This window comes from Anopheles nili, chromosome 2, assembly GCF_943737925.1.
Source record: "Anopheles nili chromosome 2, idAnoNiliSN_F5_01, whole genome shotgun sequence".
Classification (NCBI taxonomy): domain Eukaryota; kingdom Metazoa; phylum Arthropoda; class Insecta; order Diptera; family Culicidae; genus Anopheles; species Anopheles nili.
Window position 1 is genome coordinate 9,295,324 of NC_071291.1, and position 16,842 is coordinate 9,312,165.

At 47.6% G+C, this 16,842-nt stretch overlaps 7 protein-coding genes across 7 annotated transcripts; 3 read left to right on the forward strand and 4 right to left on the reverse strand.

Moving 5' to 3' along the window:
• Positions 1-1,149: 1,149 nt before the first annotated feature.
• Positions 1,150-3,164, reverse strand: LOC128720776 (anaphase-promoting complex subunit 7). Its single transcript, XM_053814471.1, has 4 exons — positions 3,096-3,164; positions 1,843-3,009; positions 1,492-1,766; positions 1,150-1,399 (listed from the first exon to the last, which is right to left on the reverse strand). Exons 1-4 carry the CDS (start codon positions 3,162-3,164, stop codon positions 1,150-1,152), a joined length of 1,761 nt encoding a protein of 586 aa, XP_053670446.1.
• Positions 3,165-3,656: 492 nt separating this feature from the next.
• On the forward strand, positions 3,657-8,725 carry LOC128730322 (apoptosis-inducing factor 3-like). Its single transcript, XM_053823364.1, has 2 exons — positions 3,657-3,870; positions 7,071-8,725. Exons 1-2 carry the CDS (start codon positions 3,657-3,659, stop codon positions 8,705-8,707), a joined length of 1,851 nt encoding a protein of 616 aa, XP_053679339.1. The 3' UTR covers positions 8,708-8,725.
• Positions 3,876-5,308, forward strand: LOC128720807 (required for meiotic nuclear division protein 1 homolog; the record flags this gene model as incomplete). Its single annotated transcript, XM_053814503.1, has 1 exon — positions 3,876-5,308. A coding segment is annotated over one exon (981 nt), but the record flags the coding sequence as incomplete, so codon positions are not given.
• Positions 8,726-8,881: 156 nt separating the features above from the next.
• On the reverse strand, positions 8,882-9,365 carry LOC128730324 (ribosomal protein 63, mitochondrial). Its single transcript, XM_053823365.1, has 2 exons — positions 9,122-9,365; positions 8,882-9,028 (listed from the first exon to the last, which is right to left on the reverse strand). Exons 1-2 carry the CDS (start codon positions 9,290-9,292, stop codon positions 8,885-8,887), a joined length of 315 nt encoding a protein of 104 aa, XP_053679340.1. The 5' UTR covers positions 9,293-9,365; the 3' UTR covers positions 8,882-8,884.
• Positions 9,366-9,744: 379 nt separating this feature from the next.
• LOC128721941 (ADP-ribosylation factor-like protein 2) lies at positions 9,745-11,064 on the reverse strand. The gene is made up of 5 exons (XM_053815749.1): positions 11,015-11,064; positions 10,799-10,929; positions 10,657-10,733; positions 9,914-10,589; positions 9,745-9,851 (listed from the first exon to the last, which is right to left on the reverse strand). Exons 1-5 carry the CDS (start codon positions 11,062-11,064, stop codon positions 9,745-9,747), a joined length of 1,041 nt encoding a protein of 346 aa, XP_053671724.1.
• Positions 11,065-11,536: 472 nt separating this feature from the next.
• LOC128720600 (WASH complex subunit 4) lies at positions 11,537-15,775 on the forward strand. The gene is made up of 8 exons (XM_053814277.1): positions 11,537-11,558; positions 11,630-12,192; positions 12,259-12,747; positions 12,818-13,381; positions 13,467-14,417; positions 14,494-14,773; positions 14,845-15,294; positions 15,360-15,775. The coding sequence occupies exons 1-8, from the start codon at positions 11,537-11,539 to the stop codon at positions 15,629-15,631; spliced, it is 3,591 nt and encodes a 1,196-aa protein (XP_053670252.1). The 3' UTR covers positions 15,632-15,775.
• Positions 15,776-15,912: 137 nt separating this feature from the next.
• Positions 15,913-16,501, reverse strand: LOC128721947 (protein SREK1IP1). The gene is made up of 2 exons (XM_053815756.1): positions 16,381-16,501; positions 15,913-16,302 (listed from the first exon to the last, which is right to left on the reverse strand). Exons 1-2 carry the CDS (start codon positions 16,483-16,485, stop codon positions 15,913-15,915), a joined length of 495 nt encoding a protein of 164 aa, XP_053671731.1. The 5' UTR covers positions 16,486-16,501.
• Between the last annotated feature and the right edge of the window lie 341 nt (positions 16,502-16,842).

Genomic DNA, 16,842 nt, shown 5'->3' on the forward strand with positions numbered 1-16,842 from the left:
AGAGGCGCAATCGCTTCCGGTCAGGGTTGAGGGCCGCCGCCGGACAACGACATCTGGACGCCAACGAACGCGTGAGTATTGGCATGGGCCTTCGGCGCGAGTCAGTAGCGACACCTTTCATGTTGGGCAGGATATGAGTGGATGGAAATGATATTTTATCAGCGTTGAAAGATGTTAAAAAGCGCCTCTAAATTGTGAGGAATCAGGACGATCTACGGGCAAAAGTAAATTTTGAACTCCATTAGCTAAAAAAATGTTACATAAAATATAAATCGTAGAATCTTAAATTGAATTCTAAGCATATTTTTGTACTAAATCGCGATCCAAATAAATGCGATACAACATGTGTCCATCCCTTTGGTGTGTTGATTGAATGAAATTCGCACCCTTGAACGTGTTTACGATCAAGTGCCTTTTCTTTTTCTAACACGCCACGCGGAAGGGTTCGTACGAGATACACTACAGCATAACGCATGACTCATCTCGTGTCCTTCAACGGAAACCAATCCCGGTGCCTATGAAAACGGCTACACGGCTTGGCCGTCCGATCACTCGAAATAAAGCTCATTATCAAAGCGCACAAAAATGGACCGTTCGTTTGTCGCACCGTCCCGGAACGGAGCCGGCCGCGCACACTGGCGATAAATTACGCTCCCGTCCTCGCAAAAAGGGCAAAGGGCCGCCCCGGGGTGGACGCAGTTTGCGTGCGATATTGCAACCGTTCGAGCGTTTAATTAAGCGTATAAACCGCTTACACGCGTAGCCGCTGGGCCCTTTTAGGCGCCTATTAGGGTGGGTATTGGAAAGCTGCGCGGGTACTTTGAACTGCCGCATTTCGTCCCTGCCACCGTACAAGGAAAGGACGCGACGATTAAGAGATTATAATCGAGGGGTACAGTGATTGAATGTGTCGCGATCGAGCGACAAAGGATGTAATACAGTACGCTATTTTACTACGGAAACGAGAAGCTGCATATGTTTAAATTCATATAGAGACCCCTTTCACAACATCTTTCAGGAACGTCGATTAAAACATTGCTGTTGAAAACCTTATGCCGCTAATAGTGGAGATACGATTGTGGTTTATTACACCTAGTAAATTACGCTAGAACATAAGCGTTCCCGTCTCCCGCTGGAAGCCATAATTTGCTACTGGTTGATTTCGATTTCCAGGTCCGACCACATGGCGTCACTTTCCGATTCCATCTCGTTTGGTCCGGTTGTTCGTATTTCGATAAGTTCTAGTGGATTGTCCGGTATGTCACTACCATCTTCGGCCATCGACTCGAGATAGGAACAAGAGGCACCAGCATTCGGTGCTGCATTACTACTCGTACTTCCTATGTTTTGTCCCATCGACAACAGCCCCGCCATGGCGCTTCGATTCGAGGGATCCAGACTAAAATTCCCAACAAAAAAATGATTTCACGAGTTAGGAAACAGAGAAGAAAAAACACACACACAAAGATCGCAAGCAATTGAGAAACATACTTCAGAGCGATCGTGTAGTGTTCCAAAGCTCCAGAGTGATCTTTCTCGTTATTCAGCATATCACCTAGCATGGCGTGGATTTTACAGTTTTGTGCCATCATCGCGTGCTTCTTGAGCAGTCTCAATCGGGCAGGGAGATCATTCTCACGCTGATACAGCTCAGCCAGTAGGTAAACCGCGGGGAGGAAATTTTCATTCATCACGAGAGCCTTTTGGCACAACGCTTTTGCCTTCGGTCGGGCTGCTTCGTCCTTCACATAAGTACGGGCGAGAAGCTGTAAGGGACGGTATAAAATCGTTTATCAAAACGCTTCTTTAAACACCTAAATATTATCCTCCTTTGTCTCCTACCATCAATGTCCGCGCCGATTCACCCAGCATTTTGACGGCCTTAAGCGCTTGCACTTGCGCCTCCCGAATGCGACCCATGTTCAGATAGTTATCGACGAGTGCTTTGTGAATTTCGTACCGATATGGAGCAAACTGCTGCCCATAGCGAAGGTGCGCAATGCCTTGTTGATATTTTTTCACCTGAAACAGTACCTCTGCCTTCAGCACCAGCGCTTCGACGTTGCGTGAATTTAGGAAGCACGCCTTTTGCACGAAATAGACCGCCTTTTCGTATTTTCCTGTCGCAAACAAGTACTGTCCCATCACGAACCACATCTCCGACGTATATTCGTTCAGCAGCGAAGGAGAAGGAGTGATAAGTTTTTCCAATTCGGTAATTTTCTTATTTTTTGCCATTAGAATTGCCAGAATCTGTAGGCCATTCTTCGAATGAGGTTGCATTGCATGCGCCCGTTTCAGGGTAATGTACGCCTGCTCATACTCGCCATTATAGTAAAGGCACTCGCCTATCAGCACCAACAGTTGGTGGTAGTTTCGAAGACACGTGCTCGTCTCGAGGGTGCGTAACGTTTGTATTGCCTCCGGGTACTTACGGGCCTGAATGTTGGCGTGGCCCCTTATCCAACTGCTCATCCACTCGTTGCACTGCGGGGCCACGGACGCATCGACAATGAGCGAATTCACCTCGATACCTTTGACGCCGAGAGTCAGCAGGCCCTCGATCGCTTCGAATGCTAGTGGGCACTCCTTTAGCACCTCCTTGTACGTCCCGATTGCACTCCTTTCGTGCCCGTGGTTATGACAAAGTTTACTCAACAACATGTTCACTTTCGGCGTGCGCTGCTTCAGGGCAAGCGATTGAAGCAGCACGATTGCATCGCGATAGCATTTCATCTCTATAAGACAACGCGCCGTCTTGTACTTCAACTCCACCTCCGACTGGAGATCCACCGTGCCGAACAACTGGCCCGGTGGAGCTTTGCAGGTGGGTGACTTGTTTTTCGTTATTAACCGTTTGAGTTGCAGCGCTTGTCGGTAAATGGTTTCGGCTTCACGGAAGCGCCGTTCATGGAAAAGTGATTCCGCGTAGTAAACGAGCGTAGCCAGGTGTTCCTGGGGATTAAGTGTTGCGCGGTTCTGGTCATATATCGACAACAGTAAGCTGGCCTAAAATTTAAGCGAAATGACACATTGCACTTCTTGCACAAAACAGAACATAAACAAATACTCCCTTATCAGCATTCGTTACATACCAGGGTGGCCGCATTCGAATAAAGCTCATAGTCGAAGAGAGTTTTTAGCTGCTCGAACAGTGTCTTCATCGTGTAGAAAACTAAACCAAACGAAATTTCTAACTATTATTCACTATTTTCTAAGATAATTTACAAATTTTCAAGCGGAACCGCCGATACTAGCGTTCAATCCGTTCTTGTTGTATTTTTTGTTTGTTTTGTTCTACTCTCAAACCGATCGGTTGTCATTTAGACAGCGCTGTGCTATGTCAAACATTAAGGTGTGCTTATACGTAACAGCTGTACAAGGTGGCTCTTGTGAGGTAAATATAAATACTCTTTTAAATATAAACGGCATATTATCCACATTTTAAGTAAATAAATTAACTGATGGTTAAGTAGAATTTACAATATTTTTGTGCAGATATTCCCATAGTCGTATCTATGTATGGAATTGCATAACACTTTCATTTGTTGTGGATTAGCAACTGACACTCTAGGGTGGTGCGAATCGATCTAACGAAAACATCCACAGGATTGGGTAATTCACGGTATGCCGGTAGTCGGTTGTATCTTGTAAACATGAAAAGTTTCATCAGCATAAGTCTGTTAACTAGTTGCAGAAGAGCATCCACAATTGTGCTAAGTGCGTATAGAAATGCATCCAGCAGCACAGGGAACATTTCCCCGCTGGTTCGTTCCATCAAACAACGAACAGCATCCACGGGCGCCTCACCACTATCCGGCCCTACATCTGGACCAAGGAGTATCGGCAGCCCGTACTTTGTCAGTCGAGGTAGGCCATCGTCTCAGATACAGCAATGCAACGAAATTTCCTCTTCTTCCATCATAAGTCTGCACGAAAGCATGCAGCTAAAGAAACGACCCCGCCGGAGGCGCGATGATGAGAAGGATAAAATTGCACGCGGTTACAAGACGGTGACGGCTTTCGCCACCGCGGAAGAGTACGATCTCGATCGATTGCTGAGGGCTCTGCGCGAACAGAACCTTTATGAACCGAAGCAGTTCCTGTCAAGCGACGATATCGATACGGAACCGGACGTGCTGCACGTGACTGCCAAATATAAGGTGGGCGACGAGTGTCGCGATTTGTATTTCTTCCGCGAGGGCACGGTCGTGCTGTGGAACTGTACCGATCTGGAGAGCAGCAACATCCTGCGCTTCTTGCGACCCTTCGAGCAGGACCCGTACGATGAGGGCACGGTGCTGGAGGAAAGCGAATCGATGCTGTACAACCACGATGATGTGCCGCGTCTGAAGTACAACAGCTTCTATATTTCGCAGTCCGAAGATGCCGACCTGGAGAAGTACACTTTCTCGAACTCGATGTCTCTGTCGGTTAAGCTTGGCATATGGGAGGCCTCGCTCGAACGGTATATCGACTCGATGGCGTTCGTCACGGAGGACTTAAAGCGAGGCAACAAGATCAAAATCACGCGCCCCGAAATGCTGCGCCGCACAGGGGAGCTGTTCGCGCTGCGGCACGTTATCAACCTCAGTTCGGATTTGCTCGATACGCCCGATTTCTACTGGGACCGGGAACAGCTCGAAACGCTGTACAACCAAACCTGCGCGTACTTTAGCATTACCCGCCGGACGCGCGTGATGAATGAGAAGCTGAACCACTGCGTCGAACTGGCCGACCTGATCAGCTCGAACCTGAATGACGACCATCACGTACGGCTGGAATGGATGATTATCATCCTTATCATGGTGGAAGTTGGGTTCGAGGTGCTGCACTACGTCGACAAGTTCACGTAATCGGTTGACGATATCGATGCGGCGTTTTGGTCTAATTGCGTCTGGTTTCTCGACTACCATATAACCAAACGACGGTTGTTTAATCGTTCATGTGATTCACGTTATCGAAATGAGTTATTTTACGATCATACAATATGGTTCACGATCAAAGAAATCGCTTCATTTTACAGTTTGATATTTATTATCTCTTGAGTGTCTACGATTCCAGAGATAAGAGAATTGACTTCTAACCAAAACTAAAAGATACTCTTTCCGGTTAAAACATCCATCTAGATGTGCGTTGTAAAAGCGTAGTTAGACAGAGTTTAGTATGTATTATGTTGAAACGTGACCATAAGTTAGAACGGCGACTCTGCATTTAAATAGAGCTTAACGTTTTTCTTGGACGTTGGAAGGTGATCCAGTTCAGTCCAACGTGATTTTTTTTGTGTTGTGTTCAGCCCCCAAGGACGTTAGGCAAATGATTGAAGAATAAAAAAGAGTTCAACTACCAATACGGCATTTGTTACACCACTGTTGTAAACAGTTCGTGTGCTTTTGCACACCTGTTTGTATGTTTCAGATTCGATTGCATTTATATGGCGTAAACATCGTACACTTTGACCAGTGCAGCATATAGCGAGCACCAACGGGTATGATCGCTCGTTTACTCGCAATAAACAAGAGAAAAAACTAAAAAAAAAAATTGCGCGCGCCAATCGCAGCACGAAGCCGCCACGATCTCGATGTCGAATGCCGATTAAACGCATGGCGAGCACGAATGAAAGCGCGGGCTAGCGAATGAACAGCGATGGGCATCTCAAAAAGTGCACGTTCACGAGGGGCTTTTCAAACCTTCGTTTGGCGGTTGAACCACGTCCGCAGAATACTGCAGGGCATCAGTCCTTCATTGGCCACGGCACGGTGCTGTTGGGCACGGAATTCCCTCTCTCAGATCCTACCTGATTCCCACCCCCCCTCCCGTCAACATTCCAATGGCCGGCGTACACCTGACCCACAGCGCAGAGTAACGGAGGATCAAGGCTAGACGATCGTGCAAAACTCATTCCTTTCCCATTAGGCGCAGCAGCGGGTCGCGTCGCGTTTCTATTTCTTCGCGAAATTGGTGTACATTTTGTTATTTCCTTAGTTTTAATCGCGCGGCTCTTTCGCTTTATCTAAGATGGGCTGTAGTTCGTCAAAATCTGTTCGCAACTCGAACGAATCCCTCGCCAAAGGTAAGCAACAACTTGTTTAGGGTTCAACGCGCGCCATCGAAACGGACGATAGAGCAAGTGAAGTTGTGGAAGCGAAAGAAGTGATTAGTTTTTATTCCGTCCTCGAAGATAACCCCTTCAAGGTGTTTGATGGAAATATGTGGCCTTTAAAACAGTGACTCTGCGGTGATTTGGACAGAACACGGAACGAAGTGAAAGTGACCCCAACATGGCACGCACGTGGGGGTAAGGTGTGTTACGGTTAAGAAGAGGAAGCAGACATAAACTAGACAACCAAACCGTTCTGTCAAAAGACTGCTCGACCTTGACTGCTTCAGGCGATCCAAATCGTGACGAATGCTGATGGAGATTGTATCTTAAGATCCTAGCAATCGTGGCCACATTGAGGACGGTTGGTTTTGCGAAACGCCATGTTGAAGGCCAACCCTTTGTTCGTGGACTAGGATCCACCAGGCGGATCGGGTGGGGGTGGGGAGGCCCACAACAAACCGCAACAATTCGTTTCGTGCAATTCGGCATCGTTTGTTTCTAGACCACGGCGACCGTGGGGTGGGTCAGACCGCGGTTCACCCATTGGTAGTGGTTTGTGTGTCACACGTGGTTTCCTTGGCAACGCCTGTGCCAGTGTGCGAGACAGCACAGCAACAGCCCATCAGTGGCCGCCGGGTTTACCATCAGTCAGTCTAGTCATAAGACGAAAAAACCGTCACTGGCAGAAATTCCGGCCCTTTCGATCGGTGCGAACGTGTTTTTTTCGTTGCTAATCGTGCTCCAGTGCTTGCGTGCGTCACAAGATGCTGTCGTTTCTCGGTACAGGTTTTCGATCCTTTTTTCTACGCATATCCATAGTGATTCACGCCTGGTGTTTTAAAGCTAATTAATGTGTTGCTTAAAGCCCCTTCACGGCCCGGCCGGTGTTCAAAAATCGATAATTTTTTTCCGCCTGCTAATGGTTCCTTTTGTTTTGGCATTTTTTTTCTATTTCGCTCCTACGCAGCTCCGAAAGTAACCTCGGCCGCCTCCACCAATGGCGGTGTTACGAGCGATGACGAATTCATCGAGGCCATCGTGTGCCAGGAGGCGGACATTGGCGAAAACCAGATGAAGCAGGTCGAGCTGGGCGAAGGCAAGGTGTTGCTGGTCCGTCAGAACGGCAAACTGTCGGCAATTGGTAACAAGTGCTCGCATTATGGAGCGATGCTTGTCACTGGAGCACTTGGAGACGGACGCGTACGATGTCCGTGGCATGGAGCATGCTTCAACGTCGAAACGGGTGATATCGAGGATTTCCCGGGCATGGATTCCCTGCCATGCTATCGCGTGACCGTAGGTGATGCGGGTGAAGTGAAGGTACGCGCGAGACGCACCGAGTTGGCCACCAACAAACGAGTGCGTGTGATGGCCAAACGGGAATCACAAGACGAACGCACGTACGTCGTCATCGGAGGAGGTCCTTCGGGTGCTACGTGTGCGGAAACCCTTCGACAGGAAGGCTTCACCGGCCGGGTGGTGCTAATAAACAAGGAGCCCTGTTTGCCGTACGATCGCATCAAAGTGAGCAAAACGATGGACATGAACCTGGAAAAGTGCCTGCTTCGTACGCAACAGTTCTACGACGATAACGACATCGAGGTGATGCTGGGCACGGAGGTGACGCGGCTCGATGGTGCGGGACGTGAACTCACGCTCGACAATGGGTACAAAATCCGGTATGACAAGGCGTACATTGCGACCGGTTCCAAACCTCGTCGGGCACCGATTGAGGGAGCGGATCTCGACAATGTGTGTGTTTTGCGAACAGCTGCGGATGCGAAACACGTGAACGGTCAGCTCGGGGCGGAAAAGAAGATCGTCATTCTGGGAACCAGCTTCATCGGCTTAGAAGCGGCGGCCTACTGCGTGGGAAAGGTTGCTAAGGTGACTGTTATTGGCAGAGGAGCGGTGCCTCTGAAGGAATCGTTCGGAGACGCGATCGGACAGCGGGTGATGGAACTGTTCCAGGAGAAAGGCGTTGAATTTGTGATGAATTCCGGTATCCAGAAATGCATAGGCGAGGCGGGAACGTTGAAACAGGTCGAGCTAACGGACGGTAGCCTGCTGGATGCGGACATCTGCATTTTTGGCATAGGTTCGACGCTTTATACGGAGTTTTTGGCAGATTCGGGAATCACTGTCAATCGTAATGGGTCGATTAATACGGATCAGTATTTGGCTACGAATTTAGAAGGCGTTTATGTGGGAGGCGATATTGCAAATGCGCCTGTTCACTCGAACCAAGACCAACAAGCCACGATAGGCCACTACCCGTTGGCACAGTATCACGGTCGCATAGCGGCGCTTAACATGGTAGGACGAGTTACTCCGCTCAAAGCGGTTCCGTTCTTTTGGACGGTTCTATTCGGTAAATCGTTCCGATACTGTGGATATGGCAACCCAGCGGAGGTCATCATCGAGGGTGATTTGAAAGAACTGAAATTCGTTGCTTTCTACATCGGGAAAGACGGACGCGTTATTGGAATGTCATCTTGCCAGCGAGACCCTGTGGTGGCCCAATTTGCCGAGTACTCCGCGCAAGGCAAAGTGTTGAACAAGAGTGACCTCTCGCCGGACCCGTTGGCATGGACAATAGCGTAAAGCATACGGCAATCAGATAGCATTACGAGGCACAATAATCTATTTCAACATAACATACACTATTCATACTACTGTTACCGATATACACGAGCAGCACAGTAAATGTCCTGCTCCAGCGCATTGTAGATGTAAATCCTTGTTGTACAATAAAAGTTGTAAAAACCTTCACGTGTGAATTCAGTCCCAGACGTTCTTCACCTGAAGATGCGCCAATCGCTCCGCTATCGTGACATGTGGCTTCATTTTCAGTTGTTCCTCTCTCCACTTGGAAACAATCTTTTCTTTTTTGCCCAACTCCTTCGCATGTCCACTAGACTGTTCCTGTGTGTAAGATGCGTTCAAATATCGTACATAGTTTCAATACGTTGACTTACAAGATCCGGTCCATTCGTGTGGACTATTGCCGGAACTTACCCTTGACAAGTACGGATGCAGCAGTAGTTTCATGTTTGCTTCCGTTTGCTCATAGTCTCGTATCAGCAACTTAGTTGCACTAGGACTTACTTGCTTCACTAGTCGGTGTTTGCCACGAAAAATGTGACCATTCACAGTTTTCTTGAAATAGTTTACCAGGGACAGTCTCATCTTGTTGTTGCGTGTGCGGTTGGTTTCTTGTTTCGCTTGTGAAGAAGATTATGTTCCTAACGCCACAGAACTCGTCTCTGGAATTAGTATAAAGAATAACAGATAATAATTTTGCTGGGAAAACTCACTTTCTATCGATTTTACCTCGTTTTCTGGCAAAATTACCAACCAAAACAATCGCTTACCGAAATGCACACAGCCCCTTGCTTGACTTAACAAACGTCAAATTCGTTATGTCTTCTGGCTTTCCAATTTTGCTTCATCCGTGCGCGCCAATCGTTAATTTAGTAGTAAAATTTTTAACACATTTTTTTAAATTCTTTCTTATGTTCATAGCTGCGCTGTATTTTTTAAATTAAAATATTAATTCCAATGACGCAAAAAAGTTCCTAAAAAGTAACATACATTTATTAAATGCTTACACCAATTTGTTTGGCACACGATTTGTATTCTTAATTAATTTCTACGGCTTTTCCATTTATTTCATTAACGGAAAATGAAAGGGATAGGTCTTCTAAAGTCATTTCATCTCTACGATTGTGTAAAACCGGTGGTGGTGCTGAAAGAAGGTATGAACATTTAAATTGACCTTATAGGTAACTTCTTCTAACTTCTACTCACCGGCGGAGTTGCTGCTAGTTTGACTAGTTTCGACGCATTCATCTACTACCGAGAGACCGCTTTCGGAGGTAGTTACTTTGGTGTTGGAATTGTTTGTCCGTTCCGTCGTCGTGCTGGTGGGTATGCTCTTTACTGATATAACACTATTTCGTTTAATTAGGTAGTTGTTATCATTTTCTTGCAACCACGCTAGCTGGCTGGAGGGAGCTGTTTTTGGGCGACTATCCTGACGCTTTCGGCGACTTCCTCCTGACTTGACTCCAGTACGGGGTCTTTTAATACTTCGCGATGCTTCTGCACCTTCTCGGCCAAGCATTAGTTTATGGAAGTTGATACGATTCATGATAAATTGCCTGTGTGAGAGCACGATTCCTACCAACCACTGGATACCGTAGTTCAACCCATCGTACTCGTTCGATTCGTTCGATGCAGTGCCCCAATTGCCGCTGGCTTCTACCAGACACGGACATCGGTACCGATTGGCAAGATACTCAACATCTAGATACTCACAGATCTCGATGCAGTCAACCGATTCGGGAAGATCTTGCTTGTTGGCTAGCACAAGAAATGGTTTACCGGCCAGGAACTCATGCGCCATAAGGTTTTGGAATATTTTGTAGGATTCACAGATGTTATGTATATTGGAAGCGTCGATTACGAAAATTACAGCCATAGCCTGTAATTGTACTTATACATTTGATTTCGGAAGTAAACCGGAAAGTAAATTTTCAGCTGATACTCACGTCCAAGAAATAATACTTCCAGATGTCCCGGAGATCAGAGCCTCCTCCGATTTCAATCAGCTTTACATCAGTGTCGGCTGAAATATCGTAAAGGACATATGCAGTGTACTGAAATATATGATGCCTATGCACGTCGGATTACCGATTGCGGTTTCGAATAACCGGCATCCTTTTGTCGGAGCATAATCGCTTCGCTTTTTGTTGCAAATTTTAAAAGCAATCTCAGTCTTGCCAGAGTTTTCAATTCCCAATACGAGAATGCTTAGTGCGTCACTAGAATTGTATAGAGGTTGTACGGTCATAAATATTCACACGAACAATTTGCTCCTGCACGCGCAGGAAGAACATAGGTACCCACTCGCTATTATCATGTTCCTTTCTACAACATTTTGCGAAAACTGTTCCCATTCTATCACGGTAAATTTACATGATCGGTTGTGTCTTTCACAATGGCTTCCACATGAATCTTTCTTTTCTAAATCCCCACAAATTTGTTTGTTTGGAGCTATAGTTCATTCTTAGTAACCGTTGCTAAGGGTCTGCTTGTGGAACAACGTGGGAATTTCAAATAGAATTGAAAGCTCAGTATTCATATGGCGACCATTGTTTTTAGGTCAAAAATATTTCATTTCAATTTCATCTTGTTACAAAACCCAATGGCAAAAAATTATAATTTTAAAATCATATGGTTTTGGGTTAGCTGAAATAGTATACATTTAACAGCGCTCTTTCGACACGAACAAAACGATGATTTTGACGTTTCGGAAGCCGTAAAACTGTCAGCAATATCAAAATAAACAAATCCAGATGAATCACTTCTTAATCAGTTATAATCAGTGAATAAAACTATTATTGCTCTAATATGCAGTAGATATACACGATGGAATCACTTTCTTCTTCAAGTAATTTGTTTTGCTTAATTTTCTGTTCGAGAATACTTTGCAAATAATCGTGTTATACGCTGTTCATGCAGGTTATCTCTACGCTACCCAAATCAAGGAGTACGGCCACTTCCTGAAGGATTTTGACCAAAAATTAGCCCAACTGCACCTTCCCGAGCTTTCAGGTGGACCAGTCACCAGTATTGTGCGTTTAAATTATGCCTGCGACAATGAGCGGCTTTCTACAGCCCGTATGATAGAAAGCAATAGTGCTAATCATGTAAAGACACCGGGCAACTTGGGCGGCAGCAATGTTCCGTTGAACAAAATTTTGTCAACCTTTGGCCAACTGTGTCGTGAAATTGACTGCCTCGAAGGAGAAGTTCATGCTCTAGTGCGAAACATCTTCTCTCGAACGGAACCGTTCCGACACGTCCCCGAAGATGGACCGGAGCGTCCACCTTTGCTGTGGATAGCACAGAATATAGATCTGATGGCGACGGTACAGTGCCACTACGAACGATTGCGTGACGTCGGTGTACTGCTATTAAGGCAAGTTGGGGCGTTCTTCGATGAAGAAGCCATGTACGGTAGAGGGAAACGTATGAAAAAGAACGGTCTAGATGGAAAGTATCCACCATCGTTGGAAGTGGACGTAAGCATTCAAAATTGCAACACCACCCATATGACCTTGTTGTACTTCTTAAGCTTTATCTTTTAGTATCTGTTCGATTACATTGGCAAACTGTTGCGAATCACGTTCGAGCTCGATCACATCCTTTGGAAGACCTCCCTAAGAGCTCATTGGCGATCGTTTTCCCAGAAGCTACGTCAACCAACGAAAAGCGCCCCCACGAACAAGGTTGGTTTCCGTGATCTACTGTTCGTGTGCCAAGCGATCGGGTACTGGATCGGTGATGAAACCACGTTGGAAGTAACCGGACAGAAACGGATCCTCGAAGCGCTGTACAAGGTGAAGACTCGGTTCGATCCCGTGTGCTCTGGCGAGATTTTCAGCGAGAGATTTATGAAGTTTCTGAAGCGCAAACTAGCGTCCCTCATCACCGGCTTGCGGAACGCTCAGAATGGTGTAGATTTCGTGCAATCAGACGGAGTGATTGCAGTGAATGTGCTGCTCAACTTCGCGCTCTACCTTTTCCTGCCAATCGAGCAACGAATGCTGAAAAGTCTCTTCGAATTGAACATGAAGGTATGGGATTGAGTGCAATCGTGAGTCGAAAGTAACCCTAACTTTTTGTTTCTCGCTTTTTTCCCCTTAGTTTCCTCTAATTCCTCTTGAGGGAAACTTTCCCTGGCTGCCAGACGAGTTCGTGGTGGAACACGGTCACAAGTTGCTGCGGGATTTCGATGCCAGTGCCGCCCCCACCTCCGTCAGTACGCCCGTCTCTTCATCGTTCGATTATCAGCGAGCGCGTGATGTCCAGCTGCAAACGCACGAAAAATTAGGTACACCCGCTTTGCTTTGTCTGCACGCTGCCAGCTGGCTGGTGGAGGCTCATGTGCAGCTTCGCAACCGACCACCGGTTCCGGGCGATGCCGGTGGGCACGAGAGTGGCAACTTTACGCTCGAAAAGCTGCGAACCAAATGTGGTCTTCTGCTCGAAGGTATACGACTCGTACGCGAGATGGAGTACGTGCAGGACACGTTGTATGCCTTGTATGGGCGTAGACCAACGACCGTTACGGATAAGCTGATACAGTACCGGCGCATGGTGGTAGAATTTTTGCTCTCATCTACACGACGCTCCGTCACAGTGCCCTGCCAGCAGTTCATTGTGCAGCATCAGCAACACAAAGTCTACACCATCATAAACAGTGCCAAGGTAAGACCGGTTGTTGGAGCAACGTGTCGCAAAATTCATCAAATTGTTTGACCACAGCTTCGTTATGTATGTGTTTATTAATTAGAAAAAACTGCTCCGTGAGGCTAAGGAGTCCAAATCAACTGCAGGTGGATCGCTTTGGCTGGAGAAGCTCTCAACGATCGATATGCTCGAAAAGTGCCTTCATGGTCCAGCTACACCGGATCGTGTGGGGTTGGCGCAGCTAATTGTTGCGCTTTGCCACGGTAGCACGGCCACCGGCGTTAGTTCCGGAGCGCCACTGCTTGCCCTCTCGGATGATGCCTGTCGAAAGGTGGATTCATTGCTCGATCGGCTCGCCACACTCGTCGGATGGGAGCAGCTGTGCAACCGGGTGGACGTTGCCGGAAAGTACACACCATTACTCGGACCGGGTGTGCGGCACAACGCACTGTTGGCGAACGTCGTGCCCATGAGCAACCGAATCGAAGCATTCATTCGCTGGGATTTCCACGGAAAGTGGCACCAGATCGAGCCGTTCGATCCGTTCCAGGACGGGAACGGTTCGGCAATAGCCGAGCAGAACCACACGCAGAAGCTGGTGTTTGCGTTTCTGCGCACGAAATTCACGCTGATTGGTGATGAACGATGGCTTAGCGCCCGGCACTCGGTGGCGCAACATTTAAGCGACGTGTTCTATACGCTCTCGACGATTTCGCCCTCCGAATGGCGCATCTACCGGGAGATGCGCGCGAACGTGGACAGAAAGTACGGCATATTGTTGGTGGATGATCAGCTACCACGCACCACGGCTGAAGACAGACGGGGACCACGTGGGCACGGCCAGGATGACGACATTCTGGCGCTGATGGAGGATTTCGAAACGTTTATCAGCTCGTACGGGTACGATTTGCACGGGCAGCTATTTATCGAGCGGCAACAGGCAGCGAGTAGTGCGGCGGGAGGTGACCGTACGGGTGGAGTGCTGAACGTGGTCAAAATCGAGCACATCGCCAACTCCATCAAGCGACATGGGCCTGGGATAATTAGCACCGTGGTAAGTGAAAAGACGAATGAATATGCATTGGAAATTGAAAGGATATGCGATTAAAGAGCGTTGTTTCTTTTCGCAGGTAAATTATGCCTTCCAGTTCCTTCGCCAGAAGCTGTTCACTTTCTCGCATTTTCTGTACGACGAGCAAATCCACTCACGGTTAGCAGCGGACGCCAAAAAACTAGCCGCCGAAAGTAGCTCCGATTCGGCCGGAGGCAGTGCATCTGCATCGGGAGGTCCATCCGTGGGCTATTCGTACGATCGTGCCCTTGCCTTTATCCGGCGCATCCGAAACCTAGGGCTCTCTGACGACGGGGAAACGTATGTTGATCTGTTCCGCAAGCTAATCTGTCAGATCGGTAAGTATTTCAGCGCTTCACGCCGCTGAATGTTGTGCGGATGTTTAACTGTTCCATTTGCCCTTTCGCAGGTAATGCGATGGCATTCATACGCATGCTGCATGCCGGTGCTTTACACGAGTGTACCGGGGCGGCAGAATTCGTCACAAACCCTCCGTTGGCCGCGGAGGAAATTGCCGGAGAAACGGAAGACCATCCGGTGGCGGGTCATCCGATCGATCAATCGACGGTGAACATCTGGCGTCAGGATATGGCCACCGTGCGGGCAAGCTGGCGGCTGGAGAATGAGTTTTTCCGTCGCCTCATCGATGCGTTTGAGGGCTTCCGTCGGCGACGGACAAACCAGCCGGATGGGGATGGTTCTTCTCCAACCGACAGCTTCGCCCACTTGGAGCTGTTTTATCTCATCATCCCACCGCTGACGATTAGCTACGTCGAGGCGATGCTAAAGGCGAAAGAAACGATCGCTAAGAAGGATCGCCACGGGACGTTTCTACCCACCGACGATGGGTTCGTCATGGGTAAGTGCCGGCCGTGCCGATTAATTAAAGTGTCTCGCTACAATGTCCGTTTGTTCCTTCCACAGGCCTATCCTATTTACTGACGTTGCTAACACAAACGGCGGCCTTTAATTCGTTGCACTGGTTCAAAGAGGTGCACTCGAAGTACGCGCGTGAGATGGCGAAACTAAACCAGCAGACGGCCAGCGCTAATCTGCTGCAGCACGCATCGACCGATCCGTCGGACGAAAAGATACTGCCCACCGTTTCACTGACCCGCAAGCGGCTGAACGCGATGCAGCATGAATTCGAGCTGCTGCAGTACAACCTGTCCAGTTCGAAAATTTTCTTTAAGTAGCATGTTTTTTAACCCACACCCAAACCGGGACCGGCCTTCAGCAATAAGATGAGTGAAACATTCCTTTGTTATCGCGTGAGGACGCGTTTGCTAATGAGATTGATGCAAAGCATTCGGGAAGCTATTATTCTATAGGTTTTATCACTAGCTCATTGTTTAACCAAACAAGATGTACCCGGGTTTAATGAAAGCGTAACGTCCGAACGCTGAACCACTAGGAGAGAAAGTAATAACTAAGGCAAGAGATGTAGGTAATGCAATAGGCTTATATTATGGGTATACTAATCATCGGAGCTGCTGCTATCAGAGCTCCTTCGTCTCCGGCTATGTTTGCTCTTTTTGTCCTTTTTGCGGTGCTTTTTAAGTTTCTTCTTTTCACGCTTCTTGCGTTTTCTTCTCTCGGTGCTGCTGTTCGAGTCGCTCTGGTCGGAGGATCCGCTAGTGCTGGATCGCGATCGAGAACGTCTCCGTTGTTTGCGCTTTTTCTGCGCCTTGCGTGCTTCCTTTTCCCGACGGGACCGCTCCTTTCGTTCCAATTTTTCTGCCTTGCGCCTTTCCTCTTCTTCCTCTTGTTGGCGTAGCTCCTGCAACGGGGTGAGATAATTTTGTTCTGGCGATTCACTGTCCCGGCGTTGCTGGCTCGGGACAACGGATTGGCTTTGAGCGTCAACCTGCGGATGGGGGAAAGTAGTGGATTAGTGAAATACAGTCGTTCAGATTAGTGGGCGGTCGTGCAGATTGCTAAATACCGTAAGATAGTTCCGACATTGGTACGTTAGATGGCCCGGGAAGCCACATTTCTTGCAAGCGGCACGAACGTTTTCTTTTTGCGACAAACCGGTCAGATACTCCATGATAGTTGGAAGTGAGTTAAATCCGGTGTGGGTTGTATAAAATGCTAGTACAATGTTAATATAACATTATTGATTGGGTTCGATCGAGTGCCATCAACAAATGCCGACGTAGTCCCATTAATCTAGAAACCAAACGATAGCATATCGCTTTCACAAGTCTCGCTTCAAAGAAGACTTCGTTACAATTGTTATCTGAGATGAAAAAGAGTATTTAGTTTCAATTTTCATTTATAAAATTCACAAACAATATTCAAACTTACGCCAACAAAACTATACACCAAAACAGTCGGAGCCAAACGTAAACACATCATTTGGCTATCGAACGTCAGTTGAATCGTATTTTTTGTCTCTTTGTGG

What these genes read in the sequence shown, in the direction of transcription:
- LOC128720776 (XM_053814471.1), bottom strand. Translation starts at nt 3,164, where the DNA reads ATGAAGACACTGTTCGAGCAGCTAAAAACTCTCTTCGACTATGAGCTT. An exon ending in AATCGGCGCGGACATTGATG is followed by an intron (nt 1,767 to 1,842) that starts GTAGGAGACAAA and finishes CGTCCCTTACAG; the next exon opens with CTTCTCGCCCGTACTTATGT. An exon ending in CACTACACGATCGCTCTGAA is followed by an intron (nt 1,400 to 1,491) that starts GTATGTTTCTCA and finishes TGGGAATTTTAG; the next exon opens with TCTGGATCCCTCGAATCGAA.
- LOC128730322 (XM_053823364.1), top strand. Translation starts at nt 3,657, where the DNA reads ATGAAAAGTTTCATCAGCATAAGTCTGTTAACTAGTTGCAGAAGAGCA. An exon ending in CCCGTACTTTGTCAGTCGAG is followed by an intron (nt 3,871 to 7,070) that starts GTAGGCCATCGT and finishes GCTCCTACGCAG; the next exon opens with CTCCGAAAGTAACCTCGGCC.
- LOC128730324 (XM_053823365.1), bottom strand. Translation starts at nt 9,292, where the DNA reads ATGAGACTGTCCCTGGTAAACTATTTCAAGAAAACTGTGAATGGTCAC. An exon ending in TGCATCCGTACTTGTCAAGG is followed by an intron (nt 9,029 to 9,121) that starts GTAAGTTCCGGC and finishes TCTTACACACAG; the next exon opens with GAACAGTCTAGTGGACATGC.
- LOC128721941 (XM_053815749.1), bottom strand. Translation starts at nt 11,064, where the DNA reads ATGGGAACAGTTTTCGCAAAATGTTGTAGAAAGGAACATGATAATAGC. An exon ending in GGAAGTATTATTTCTTGGAC is followed by an intron (nt 10,590 to 10,656) that starts GTGAGTATCAGC and finishes GTACAATTACAG; the next exon opens with GCTATGGCTGTAATTTTCGT. An exon ending in AACTAGCAGCAACTCCGCCG is followed by an intron (nt 9,852 to 9,913) that starts GTGAGTAGAAGT and finishes ACCTTCTTTCAG; the next exon opens with CACCACCACCGGTTTTACAC.
- LOC128720600 (XM_053814277.1), top strand. Translation starts at nt 11,537, where the DNA reads ATGGAATCACTTTCTTCTTCAA. An exon ending in TCTTCGAATTGAACATGAAG is followed by an intron (nt 12,748 to 12,817) that starts GTATGGGATTGA and finishes TTTTCCCCTTAG; the next exon opens with TTTCCTCTAATTCCTCTTGA. An exon ending in CAAGCTAATCTGTCAGATCG is followed by an intron (nt 14,774 to 14,844) that starts GTAAGTATTTCA and finishes GCCCTTTCGCAG; the next exon opens with GTAATGCGATGGCATTCATA.
- LOC128721947 (XM_053815756.1), bottom strand. Translation starts at nt 16,485, where the DNA reads ATGGAGTATCTGACCGGTTTGTCGCAAAAAGAAAACGTTCGTGCCGCT. An exon ending in AATGTCGGAACTATCTTACG is followed by an intron (nt 16,303 to 16,380) that starts GTATTTAGCAAT and finishes CCCCATCCGCAG; the next exon opens with GTTGACGCTCAAAGCCAATC.